The 13,439-nt window shown below is 42.3% G+C and overlaps 1 protein-coding gene across 2 annotated transcripts in view; it reads left to right on the forward strand.

The window, feature by feature from the left end:
• The window catches only part of lamb2l (laminin, beta 2-like), a 34,551-nt gene extending 22,646 nt beyond the window's left edge, over positions 1-11,905 (forward strand). The window contains exons 15-35 of one of the 2 annotated variants that reach the window (XM_028409723.1): positions 825-965; positions 2,406-2,567; positions 2,673-2,794; positions 4,228-4,348; positions 4,898-5,090; positions 5,281-5,424; positions 5,991-6,222; positions 6,309-6,472; positions 6,556-6,780; positions 6,879-7,093; positions 7,171-7,267; positions 7,725-8,097; positions 8,174-8,358; positions 8,442-8,689; positions 8,829-9,044; positions 9,122-9,266; positions 9,351-9,558; positions 10,132-10,273; positions 10,478-10,654; positions 10,746-10,908; positions 11,233-11,905. In XM_028409723.1, the coding sequence (XP_028265524.1) occupies positions 825-965; positions 2,406-2,567; positions 2,673-2,794; positions 4,228-4,348; positions 4,898-5,090; positions 5,281-5,424; positions 5,991-6,222; positions 6,309-6,472; positions 6,556-6,780; positions 6,879-7,093; positions 7,171-7,267; positions 7,725-8,097; positions 8,174-8,358; positions 8,442-8,689; positions 8,829-9,044; positions 9,122-9,266; positions 9,351-9,558; positions 10,132-10,273; positions 10,478-10,654; positions 10,746-10,908; positions 11,233-11,369 (3,810 nt within the window). In that variant the 3' untranslated portion in view covers positions 11,370-11,905. The remainder of the gene's footprint in view (positions 1-824; positions 966-2,405; positions 2,568-2,672; positions 2,795-4,227; positions 4,349-4,897; positions 5,091-5,280; positions 5,425-5,990; positions 6,223-6,308; positions 6,473-6,555; positions 6,781-6,878; positions 7,094-7,170; positions 7,268-7,724; positions 8,098-8,173; positions 8,359-8,441; positions 8,690-8,828; positions 9,045-9,121; positions 9,267-9,350; positions 9,559-10,131; positions 10,274-10,477; positions 10,655-10,745; positions 10,909-11,232) is intronic. The other variant, XM_028409722.1, reaches the window with a different exon arrangement.
• The last annotated feature ends 1,534 nt before the right edge of the window (positions 11,906-13,439 follow it).

Below are 13,439 nucleotides of genomic sequence, written 5' to 3' on the forward strand. Positions count from 1 at the left end.
ACACAAAGGTGCAGTATTTAGTATTTTCTATAAACCACAAACCACAAGATCCATACATTCCTGTACATATGCAGGTTTACAAGAGAAGATTTATATGTAATACTAATATCCAGGTTAGTATCAGTGTGCAGCTTTTCCTGCCTCCGAAGTGACAGTGAATTCAAACACCTTTAATATTAAACCGGACCCCAGCCTCTCACTCTGCATCACTAGGCTGTAGTCCCTCTTCTTTGCTCTCCTCTTCAACGACCCCCTCCTACTTCCATCTCCTTCAACCTGAAGAGACCCCCTATGTACAACATTTCCTCGATTAGCCCTCCAGGCAAGCTCAGACAGTCCACACTTGCAACACCACTGCTGCAGGAATGTGGGAAGTGATTTCAGTGACTTTGGTATGTTATGAGAGGAATGGCAGCAGAGCAAGGCACGAAGCAAGGGAGATGTATGTTGTTGTTAAAATGTGCCATTGTTGTGCTGGGCCTGGGACACAGGTTACAGTGAGTGTTGATGGTATTTGACATCAACTATATTGACAGTGTAAGTCACTACTGTCCTTTATGCTTTAATTTTTATTCTGAAATGGTACTCATTCTGGTGTCTGAAGTGTCAGACTCAAAATGGAAAACATGTTGTGTCGCCTAGTTCTAACTAAGGAGTACTAAGAGGTGCTGCAAGAGAGTTTCTGTCCTGCTCAGTGTGTGTGTGTAATGTTGGTTATACAACCTCGTCTCTGTGACACTCCAGCAGTTTCAACACAGCGGGGATCCTTCTGCTCAGTGTATGACATACTCAGTCATGACACCTTTCCTTTCCTCTCCTCTCAGGGCAGAGTTCGTCCACAGGCAACAAATGAATGTGTCCAGCATCTCAGCAGCCAGCTGAGGAGGCACCGGCGGCATCGACGCATCTCCAACTCCCAGCAAAATCAGGCAGCACTGAGACGCATCCGTCAGCTACAACAAACAGTATGAAGCATATTATTTCATTGTATTATTTGTCAGAGTTGTTTCTTAAAACTGAGTGTTGACATTGCAAGTTAAACTGTGAAGGGAGAGGAACTGTGTGGCCCCTTAAAATAAGACATTTTTACAACATAGAGAAACAAAAAGTCATTATAATCAGTTCACTTCAGTGGTGTCAAACTGCAGCCTGCAAAAAGACTTCATTTGTATGTACAGTACAGCATTCCTAAACGTTTACAGTGTCAGAGGATTGTGGTCATGTGTGATATGCACCACTTACAAGTGGAGGCTGCTTCTCCTAATTAAAAACTAGGCTGTCAACATAATAACATCAAGTCGAGCTAGTCATGTAGAAAGAGAGGGATATGTGAACTCCGGAGTTGGAGTCAAGACCACCAAAAGAGAGTCAACGTCAGAGGTTTAATCCCAACAGAGACGATGAGTGTATTTGCACTTTGGTGACATTGCGGCAAGAGGTCAAAGGCACATTTTTAGAAGTTTAAATTCTAATTCAGTAATTACTCTCTCTCTAATAGAGAGAAAAAATATTACTTGGTCATTACTCATTCACATCTGTTGCCCAAAATGTTGCCTGTATCACCTGACTTTGGTTCTCCACTGCGATTATATTGTTACAAGGGAGGTTCAAAAAGGATCCAAACGCAGACTCAGAAGGTAACCAAGGGTGAGCCTTAATAAGCCACTTACAGTCCAAAGGAACAACTGAAACAAACCAAACAACAACACAGAGATGAAGAAATGGGAACAGGGCATAGATACAGTATGAACTGACAAGGACAAAAGGGAACACAAGACTCAAACACACAATGGGTAAGGAGACACAGGTGAACATGATCAGGGCGGGGCAGGTAATCACGAAGGAGGGAAACACGAGAGGAAACTAAGCACACAGGAATACACAGGGACAACAACGACTTTCAAAATAAAACGGGAAACATAACCAAAACAACCAACCAACAGAACACATGATCATAAGCTCATTGCTTTGCTTTTCTAGCCTGCAGTTTTATTGTTTTACTTGACTTGTCACTTTTAGCAGACAAATTGGAATTGGAAAAGCCTGATGTACTGGTGGAGACCAAAAACCAAGATAAAAGGGACATAAAATAAAAGTACATAATAGACTCACAGCCATCAAGTGGCTAAAAGCCTCAGTCTCAATGAAGCTAAGGATGTAATCTTTCCTTTACATAGAAAGCTTTTAAAGACGCTAAAAGTATACATTCGAATAAATCTTGAATAATGAATTATACCATTAATTTGTAAAAAATAGAATCGACCTTTCTGCCCTTGTAAGCACAATACAGCGCACCACAGCAGAAACCCTTCTAAGGAAGGGGAAACAGTGGCAGGTGTAATTATAGAAGAAAGAAGCAGTGGTAATTATGCAGAATCTTTTCAGAATCTTTTTTATGTTTTCAGCCTGACGTCAGGGCGGTTTTTAGAGAGCACACACCCAGCCACATGTTGTCGTGGACAGGGCCTGGTTTTGCCCGCGTCAAAGATGGTGCCGGTCTGGTGTTCACAATCGACAACATCCCCTATGCCATGGAGTATGACATCATGATCCGCTACGAACCTGAGGTGCTAAAGTGTGAGAATTATGACCATACAATGTTTTTTTTAATAATAAATGAATTTTTTTAAAGCTGTGTGTGTGTGTGTGTGTGTGTGTGTGTGTGTGTGTAGTCAACAGAGGACTGGGAGGCCGTGGTTAGTATCACCTCTGTAATGCTGCCCTCCAGCCTTCGCTGTGGAAACCTCCTACCAACTGAACAGCTCTACACCGTAACCTTGCCACACCGCAGCAGGTACCAACGCTTGCATATTTTATAGTTTGTTTGTATGTGTGTGAGTGTATGAGTGTGTACACGTAAACACACGTGTGTATGTCTGAGAGTGGGCCACTGCTGCAGGTATCATTGTTCAAGTCACTGCAGGATTTGTTCAAGTACCCCACTTAGCTCAGGAAAAGTTGCGTCATTGCATTGTTGTTCTTTAAACCTGCCCAGGCTTGCATGCACTGCGTGACAGTCATGTATTTGTATTCTTATTCCACTATTGCCTGCGGTATTTTAACTATAGATTAACTGGTAAGTAACTAAAATAAGCAGGAATGCTGTGGTGCTGTCAGGATCAGGAAAGCAGCAGCTTTATTTACCGAGGTTAAGATTGGAGAAAATGAAAGAACCTGCTGCAGGCAGAGGGATGTTCAGTCTGGGAAAGAGGTGGTAAATCATCGGCACAGTAATTCTTTCCTAATATTGTTTGACAGTCACAGGTAATGGAGATGAGAGACGGAGGTCTGATCTGATGGCATGCAGTAAGAAATGATGATGGTCCACTCTACTGTAGAGGAACCTTACCATTTCCATGCCCACAATTTGATTGGTCCAGTTTCTTAGTATTGGTTAAACAACTGATGACTTATCATGTGCTGTGTTCTAACAAACGAATACCGTACTAGCATTTTACCAAGCAAAAGGGAGTGTCAGCAATATTTATGACATTTACATCAAATGCATCTAGCATTGTGTAGATTCCATGCTTTTTTTAGGCACAACCCTACAGGTGGCATGTGGCATCCTTTTGACTTTTTTATAATTAACTCATGTTAAAAAACACATTAGACGGATTACTGTAGATCAGACTAGATTAAGTGCTAATTCTTCCTTTATCCCTGTAGATAGTTCAAGGAAACAAAAACTGGATATAAGATGAAACATGAAAGAACTCACACTCAAATGGTTTCGACTTGCTGAAAAGCTTTTCAATGTCTGAACTCATCTGGAACTAAGAGGGCAGACCCTGCCCGGATCTAGCTGTCTCATCGGACCATAGCACAGCTTCCGTTCGCTTCTGTGGTTGGCCTATCAGCCAAAACCAATTAGCAAAGTGAGACTAAAATACAGCCAAACATGGAGTCTGGTGAACAGTGGTCACTCAATAAAGCAGTGAGGGTAAGGAAATAAAAAAATAAATTGTTGCCAAAATGGCACAACCAAAGCATACATATAGTAAAATATATGTATTAATGCTACTTTTTATTCATCTATGTAATAGCTGAATAAACGTAGCAAATATATAATCGATTCTATTACTTAAGTATCACCAGTGTGTGGGCATAGTGGAAAGGAAGAATGAATATAGAGAAAAAATAGAAACAAGGGAATAGAAAATAATCTGTTTGTGAATGCATATTGTTTACAGTGTTTTTCTATGAAATGTCTCTCTTTGCTTCCAGGTACATCCAGATGCCCAGGCCTTTTTGTTTTGAGCCAAGTAACCGTTACATAGTTGCCATTCGTTTCCAGCGCCATGGAGTCTCACACAGACATCTAACTGCATTCATCCTTGTTGACTCGGTGAGCCTGCTCCTCCTACATTAAGCATCTCTCAGGCTGCCACAAAAAACTAATATCACTAGGGTTTTAAAAAGTCATCTGTTTCAGTTGTTGCTGTAAAAAAACTTTTTTAAAGTGGCCTAAGGTTCAGACTTTGGGACAGGGTCTGGTCTCCACTGCTCCTGCTTTTGAGGTTTTACAACGTGAGGTTTCCACCTAGTGGTGAGAAATTTAACTGCAAACGTTGATGTTGTGCAGATATGTTTGAAATTAATGTATGTATATATTTAAAGGAAAATATATTTTTAGAAAGCATTTAAGGTATTTCTCTTTAGTTCTTGCCAATATTAATATAAATACATTTTAAGAATAAACCATGATGTCATGGTTTATATATACAAATATGTATTTGGCTTACTATGAGTACTGTTACATTTTAAATGTTTTCTCCATTAAATGACTGCTGCATGTCCTCAGTCTCTATGACGGATGATCCCTGGATATTTATGATTTTTGCAACATTTCTAATCCTTTAATCCATACCTATTTTATTTTTTTTTATCTCAATAGTTGGTACTGATTCCCACATACACTGAGCTACCTGGTTTTCAAGGTAACGAACCAGAGGCAGAGCAGCGGAGGGAGGACATGATTCGCTACATGTGTCTGGATTCTTTCATGATCACGCCGATGCCTGTACTTGCTGAAATGTGCTCCAAACTCATCTGTAGCATTTCATCCATTATTCATGACGGTGCTCTGCGTAAGTGCATAAACAGACTCATAAAAACTGATTTGCAAAATGCTTCTCCACACTGGAAGCACGCCAACCACCATCTGCTGTCAGCAGCACACACAAAGAAACCTCACGGTCTTTTGAACAGTTCGTATCTGTAGTATCTTTTAAAACATTAATTAAAATGATGTTTTCTCTCTATATCGGCCTGGTTTAGCCTGTCAGTGTGACCCTCAGGGCTCTCTCAGTGGTGAGTGTGATAAAGTCGGAGGTCAGTGCCACTGTAAACCCAATGTGATGGGCAGACGGTGTGACCAGTGCGTCCCAGGAACCTACGGCTTCGGAGTGAATGGCTGCATTGGTGAGTCTGTTAAGTGATTACTTATGAAATAAGAACATGTAATTATCATTTGCATAATTGCACAGACTCTTAATTTAGTTCTTTACTAAACCCACTGGGTTCATCATCAAATCTTTACTTAATCTTTTCACTCATTCATTTTAAATGAATAAATCTACAAAAATGTACAGTATATGTGCAAAATGTGAGGTTGTAATACTTCATGAAATGACTGCTCAGTTCTTATTTATTAAAAAATTAATAAATTAAAATTGTAACCTCCTTAAAATAGAAATACAAACAAAGTAGACGTAATTGAACAGGTAATATGACTGACATTAAGGCATTGATGTGAAAGTGATCTTGTTGGTTTAACCTTGCAAACTTTTTAGGCCAAAATGAAGAGCTATGTGAAAAACGGGTTAAATTACTAATATTAAAGTGGTAAAAATCACCTCCGTTTTTTCAGTCGATTTCGATAATAATAATATCTTCATCATCATGTCAGAAAAAACTGAACATATGTTACCCCTCCTTCTATCATTGAGAAATGAAACACTGAACCCTCTGCCCTCTCACTCTTTTAGCCTGTGACTGCCACCCCGAGGGTTCCCTGAGCCATCAGTGTGACCCAGTGACAGGCCATTGCCAGTGCCGCCAAGGAGCAACAGGGCGCCAGTGCTCAGACTGCCAACCAGGCCAGTGGGGCTTTCCCAACTGTAGCCCCTGTCAGTGTAATGGCCACGCAGACCTCTGTGATCCCCACACAGGGGAATGTAATGAATGCAGGGACTACACAGCAGGACACCTCTGTGAGCGGTAAGCAGAGCTCCGACTGCACTCCGACTGTTTTCTTTAGCACCAGTAATCAGAACATTAGTAGCTATTTATCTCACTTGTTGCAGCTGCGTGGATGGATTTTTTGGAAACCCAGCTCTGGGCTCGGGGGAACACTGCCGGCCCTGTCCCTGCCCTGGTAACCCTGGCTCAGATCACTTTAATGGGCATTCTTGTTACCCTGACCACACGTCTAATCAGATCATCTGTAACTGCAAACAGGGCTACACTGGTGAGTGATTACAGTGCAGCTTTTTTTGAATTTATTGTTAACATTTACTGCTCTTAGTTAACTGTCACCAATTTCTCTTTAAGGTCCCCGCTGTAATCAGTGTGCCCCTGGTTACTATGGCAACCCGGAGCAGTCTGGTGGGCAGTGCCTCGCGTGTGTATGTAACGGCAACATCGACACCCAGGATCCTGAGTCATGTGACCCCAGGACTGGCCAATGTCTCAAGTGCCTGTACCACACCGACGGCCCGTCCTGTGCCCATTGTCAGCAGGGGTACTATGGCAATGCGCTGGCCCACGACTGCAGACGTGAGTGATGACAGCAGAAATGTAAACACGTTTCTACACATTTTTAATAGAAGAACATAGGGACACACCTTTTCTCTGTCTCTGCATCTATGTTTCAGGCTGCACCTGTGTGGTTGCTGGTACCATCAAGTCAGCTTGCAGTGATGGACAGTGTCACTGTGACCAACAGACCGGAGCTTGTCCTTGTAGGGAAAATGTTGTTGGCGACAACTGTGACCAGTGCGCCACCAACCACTGGAACTATGGCCAGGACAGAGGCTGTGAGACATGTGACTGTCACCCACACCACGCCCAGGGTTCTCACTGCAACATGGTGAGGAAGAAGAGAGCTTAAACACTCTAGTGTTGGTGTTGTACCATTTACAGTGATTCTCTCTGCTTCCCCTGTAGTTCACAGGACAGTGCTACTGTCAGAGTGGCTTTGGAGGTAAAAAATGCACTGAGTGTGAGCAGTTCCACTGGGGAGACCCGCGGGTGCATTGTCAAGGTAACTTACACTGTGACATATGAATACAAATGGAACTAGTAATTACTACAAGATACAGCCACATTTGCTCCGTGTTGTAGTCTTACATAAGCTTAGCTGTTAAATAAAACTTGCAGTTGTCATGAACAAGAAAACTAAAAAGCAATGCTCCTACATGAACATACATAATACTTTAGCTGATAACTGTGTTACTGGTTTACATTAGAGGACGTTAGATTAGAACATTTTGTAAGATAAATCATTTCAAAATGTACATTGTACGCCTATTATTCTTACTCTGAAGGTCTGTTGACAGAAACATTGAGTTACAGAACCTGTGAGACTGGGGTAAGATGTTATATTTTGAGGTATTTCTCCTCCAATAGTTATTCCTGCTGCACAGAACAGTTCAACGCCTTCCCCTTTTTTCAGACATTTGTCTAAAACTAATCTAATGTGTTTGTTCACTTCCATTCAGAGTGTAACTGCAATCAGGTGGGCTCAGAGATTGAACAGTGCGACCGAGTGACAGGGGAATGCAAGTGTCGCGAGGGAGCAGCAGGGAGGCGATGTGACGAATGTGCTCGCGGCTTCTCTGGCACCTTCCCCAGGTGTGTCCCCTGTCACCCCTGTTTCCAGCAGTGGGACGACGTGTTGTGTCAGATCAAACGGGACCTAGACCACATCCAGTACACCGTGCAGAAGATCCTAAATAGTGGGGTCACACCAGGAGTTGGGGACAAGCGCATCAAAGAGCTGGAGAAGAAGCTGAAGCAGGTGCAGGATCTGATCGGCATGGAGGACAGCGACAGGCTCCACCAGCTGATAGGACTGAGTATTGATGACCTCAGGTGGGGGCATCATGCTGTGTCTGAATGTTTTTTCCCCTCAAAACTAAAAATAATTGAAATCCTGCATGTGTTTCAGAGCTGAGATTGCCTTCACAGATGGCCGTCTGATGGGCATTAGCCGAGAGCTAAATACAACAGCAGAAAAAGACATCACGCTGAAAGACATTCTTAATAACCTTGAAAGAGAGCTGAAGGACATCAACACAACTGTAGCTCACAAACAGCGTGAGCTGAATGACTACCTCACCTCAGGATTTGCAGGTAGGGAAAATGTTATAATATCCCCACCTGTGCAATAAATAGTATATAGTAAATAAAACTAACCTTCTCCTGATTTCTCACAGATCAGTTTAGGAAAGTTCAGAAGTACTACAGGGAGTCTTTGCAGGCTGAAGAGAGGTGCAATGCTTCAGTGTCTGGTCCTCTCAGTCCTGTGAAACAGTCCAATCAGACGCGAGTGCTCACTGAGGAGCTGCTGAATGCCAGTAAAGACAAGTTCCTGCGCACTCTGGCTGCTCAGAACAAATCATTAAGTGAGCTGCAGCACAAGGCACACGACCTTGATAAGAAGGTCCATCACCTCAGCCACAAGGTCACTTTTTTCATTGATCCACAGTATTTGAGTTGTTTTTTTCCGTTTATTCAAGCAACTGTTTGGTTCTTAACATTTCATACTAAGAATTAGTGTGTTCCAGTTAACATGAATGGTCTTGCGTCGTTGCTCTCTTCAGGTTTGTGGCGGTCATAGCAATAGCAGTGTCAATGGCAGTTGTTCAGGCAGTCGCTGTGGGGGTGCTGGTTGCCGTGATGAGCAGGGTAACCGTGTATGTGGAGGAGAGGGGTGTAACGGGACAGCGAGCACCTCTGTAGCAGCTTTGAACAACGCCAAGAACGTCACAGACAGCCTGAAAGCTGCCAACGAGGAGCTGCAGGGCGTCTTGAAAAAGGTAGCCATACAGTAACAGAGTCTCTGCCATGGCTGGGGACTGTTAGATTGTTAACATTTCTGATTTGTTGTGTGCAGCTCCAGGATTTAGCTACTGTCACTCAGGATGCAAAGAACCAGGCAGTGAACACACTGGACAAAGCCCAGAAGATGAAGGACCATTTTGAAAACAACAACAAGAAACTCAAAGACTTCATTAAGAAGATCAGAGACTTCCTCACTGGTGTGTGCATGATGTTTCAGTTTGTGAAGCTTTCTCTGCTCAAAAGGGATTGATTACATGTATTTTTCTCTGTGTGCTGACCAGAGGAAGGAGCGGATCCGGAGAGCATAGAGAAGGTGGCTCTGCAGGTCCTGTCCATCAGCCTGCCGCTCAACAGGACCACTCTGAATAAAACCATCTCACAGATAAAGGACACGCTGTCTAACCTCACCCACATTGAGGGAATAGTTAATGAAACCTCACAACACCTCAGCAAAGCCAAGGAGCTGCTCGATAAAGCTAAAGATGCCAAGTGAGTGTAAAAATAGATGAAACTGAATGATGCTGTCTTTGTTATGATAAACACAGACGCAAAAAATGGCAGAGAGGGGGACAGGGAGGGGACAGGGACATCACCAGTAGTGACACACGGCAAACTGACAGAGACAACAGCGATCACAAGATTTAGCTTCAAAGGAAAACAAAGCAAGACTGAGGATCATGACAGGCTGACTAATCTTATAATCCTTAAACAAATGTCAAGCAAAGGAAGCCACACATTACAACAAACAGCAGTCCAACAAACAATTAAAAGCATCAGGCTTCTGTTTTACACATAAAAATAATGGCCACAACCTGCCCACTAAAATATTGATTAAACCTTTTCCTGCTAATAAATAAATACTAATGTAATTTATCTGTGGCTGCATTTTATTTACATGCTGCTTCATGAGATGCAGTATGGTGTTCTTGGCTTCTGCCTCTATTCACTAATATTCTCTTTGCCAAGGTAACAGTGGCTGTTGTTTATATGCTGTACAGATCTGAACTGGACTAAAGCAAGAGCATTTTCTACCCATCTTACTCCTGGTTGCTTTCTGTGCAGGAATCAAGCAGAGAGAGTAAAGGAATCAGCAAATAAGACCAAGCAGGCCCTGGATGACTCTGAGAAGGCCATAGAGGATGCCAGGGCCGCCCTGAAGGAAGCACACACCAACTTGAACAGCACAAGAAATGCTACCGCTGAGGTGCAGCATGCCTTAAAAATATCTCTGTGCACTTAATGCTGTTCTGGATGTAATATGTCAAGTTACAGGTTCCTAATTACAGGTTCCTACTTAAGTGGCTTTCTCAGGTCTCAAGTGGAGGTGTTCACTAAGAATACCATCATAATATATATATATATATATATATATTACCATCATAATATATAATATTTATTCTTAACCTAGGTGGAGGACACGCTGTCGCAGCTGGAGGACAAGCAGATGGACGTCATGATGCGTCTAAGCAACCTCTCCATGGAGCTCGAAGCTCTGAAGAACAAGACGGAGCAGAACAAACAGATGGCAGTGGAAGCCAAGGAGCTGGCTAACAACGCCACTCAGCTAGCATCCTCACTGGAACAGGTGAGCATGTAGGCCAGTGCCCCTGTCAACTCAGGAAGCAAATACTGTGGGTGGTAGCGTACTGTAGCTTACATTATTGTTCGGCTCCCAGAGCGTCAACGACACAGAGAAACGGTACCGCGAGCTGCAGATGAAAGTGGAGTCTCTCGGAGATGGTGGAGATCTGAACAGCATCAACCAGAAGGCCATAAAAATGAAGAAGGACGCAGAGGACCTCCTCAACAAAGCCAAGAGTGGGATTAAACAGCTGGACAGTAAGTACATGAAGCTAAAAACCTATAAAAAGTATCAATTAAATGACAAGTGTGCACAAATGCTCAAAGCAAGTATTTTACTGCATCAATACAGTAAAATACTTTCAGATCCCAGATGTCAAAAAACAATGGGTAAAAGAAGTTTAAAAAAAACTTAAGAAAAAAATTGTTGAAAAAAAAAGAAGAGGTAAATCATGTTAAAAGACATTATGGTGTAATGGCCAGGTTAAATACACAGGTTTTGACTGTGTGTCTGAACATTTAGTTTAGTGTAGTTGACATCTCAACATTGCTTGCTAACATTAACCGTCACAACATTTTCAGAACTGGAGAAAAAATTGAAGAACAACGAGCAGCGCATGGAGGACCAGCGCGTGGAGCTGGAGGGGCTAAAGGACAACGCCACCATGGTGCGGGACAAGATCAGGGAACACGTGCAGAAGTACAGTCACTGTCAGTGATGATGCTGTCGTAGTAGAGGAGTGTTCTGACTGATGCTGTGACTAAAATGATAAAATGACTTCATGACCTATTAAACAAACAAAACGCTGCTCTGGGGGTTCCTCCAGTCTCTTTTCCTGGTATTTCAAGTTTTACACGTAACCTGTCAAGTGTTAATGTCACAGAAACGCCTTCCTCTGTGCATGTACTGTAACACTACCCTGCGCGTGGTGTTTTCGTCTTTAAGCTACACAACAAGTGGAAAACCTGTGGAGTGTTTCATTGTATAGGTATGGTAATTGATGTAATGATTTCATAAATGATAGACTGAAGAAATATATCAATATGTTATCAGAAAGTTACTTTGACCAAAAGTGTGTGTAAGACTTTGTATGTTTTTGCTGTAATTTGACCACATTAGGTACAATATATAAACATAACATTCCTATTAAGAAATGTTGATTTATGTTTTTACAAAGAGTAAATGAGTATTCTTATAAGCAGAATTCACTCAGGTGTGATGATAGAGACAAATAAATTTGATATTGTAAATTTAGTTGAGTGATAATGTGTGTGCAGTATTTTGTTCCATAGCCACAAGGGGGCATCTTCTTCATGCCTCCATCTCTGGTGCATTTACCTGTGGCTCAGCTCTGGCAGGCAGTCTGGCCCTTTTCTACATATTATAGCAGAACAGGCACAGATATGTTTTAATAACTGTTAATAATCTGTTCCTTTTAAAGTAGCAGGTTACCGTGTGCTATCATGGCTTTTCCCAGGTTTGCTGTGGAACCTCCTTGTTGTGAAGCCACATTGCTAACCACTGCACCACCTGCTGCCCACACAAGAAGGATTTTACTGTTCCATGATTTTACATGGCTGATTTACTTAACCACCTCAGTGTGATGGTTTCTGGGGAGTTGTGAGACTATTAACATGAGGAGGAGAACCTAATCACACACCTATATAGGCCCTTGGTTGTTCTCAGTCAGATCGAGCTCTGCGTTTCTCCTCTGTGTTGTGCCATTGGATCCCGGGCTCTAACAAAGAGAGGCTGTCCTCCAGCAGCTCGGGGAATGTGTAATATGACAGAGATTTACAGCAGGCTTTGTCCTGGAGAACACAGTCTGCCAGCAGTGAGGCTCAAACACCTGCACACATCACACAGAGCTGTCAAGACCAATGGGTTTCACATGCTCAATAACTTAAGATCATTGATTAGAAGGTTGTTGATATAATTAGAAGATAAATACATTGAATTCATAATCTACAGTCATTTTTCCCCTGCTGTGTAAATGTCACACTGTATCCACCACCTGTGGAAGGGTGTTTTGGGTGCGAGCAGACAAGCAGGTCATCTGTGATCAGTGCATGGTCACAGGCTGCACACTGGCTCCAATCAAAGGGAATCTAATCCGTCCAGCAGGGAGCGTGCATTCCTGCTCACAGACACAGACGGGGCTCATCAGAAAACACGCAGTGGGTTCCTGGTGGAAAGTAATTTAAGTAGTTTATATGATCAAAAGCTGGCCATAAATATATATGTTGAGTGTTTATTATAAAACACTGTTTAGTTATAATAAATATGAAATGTTTGATGAAGAAGTGATAGTCCAGATGGTCTGTCTTTGCAGTGTACTTCCAATTTTCTCCAGCAATCACAGTAATAGTAGTTGGACAAATATCATTTCAAAATACCACTTTCACTAGTGTTTACTAATGATCAGGCCTTTATGATATAACAGATAGAAGGATGTGTTTTTGCAGGCTAACCTTCTGTTTTGTTTCTTCTTGTAAATCAAGAGACACACTGATGTGAATGAAAAATAACGCCCCAATCTTTTCTTTCTAAAGTTACTGCACTGCATTTTATATCCCATCTAATTAGCTTACAATCAATAGATGTGGTTGATCAATAATATTGTTTTGTTGTCTCCTTTGGGAGCAGAAATGCCACTGAAGAAAGAATTAATTTGCATGTGACCGCTACAGTATTTACGCCTCTTCCGCCCAGGCGGGGATTCGAACCTACGACCTTAAGATCAGGAGGGAGACTCACCCCCCCCCCCAAAACTCCACTCCGCGAATCC

Source organism: Parambassis ranga, chromosome 7, assembly GCF_900634625.1.
Source record: "Parambassis ranga chromosome 7, fParRan2.1, whole genome shotgun sequence".
Taxonomy (NCBI): Eukaryota; Metazoa; Chordata; class Actinopteri; family Ambassidae; genus Parambassis; species Parambassis ranga.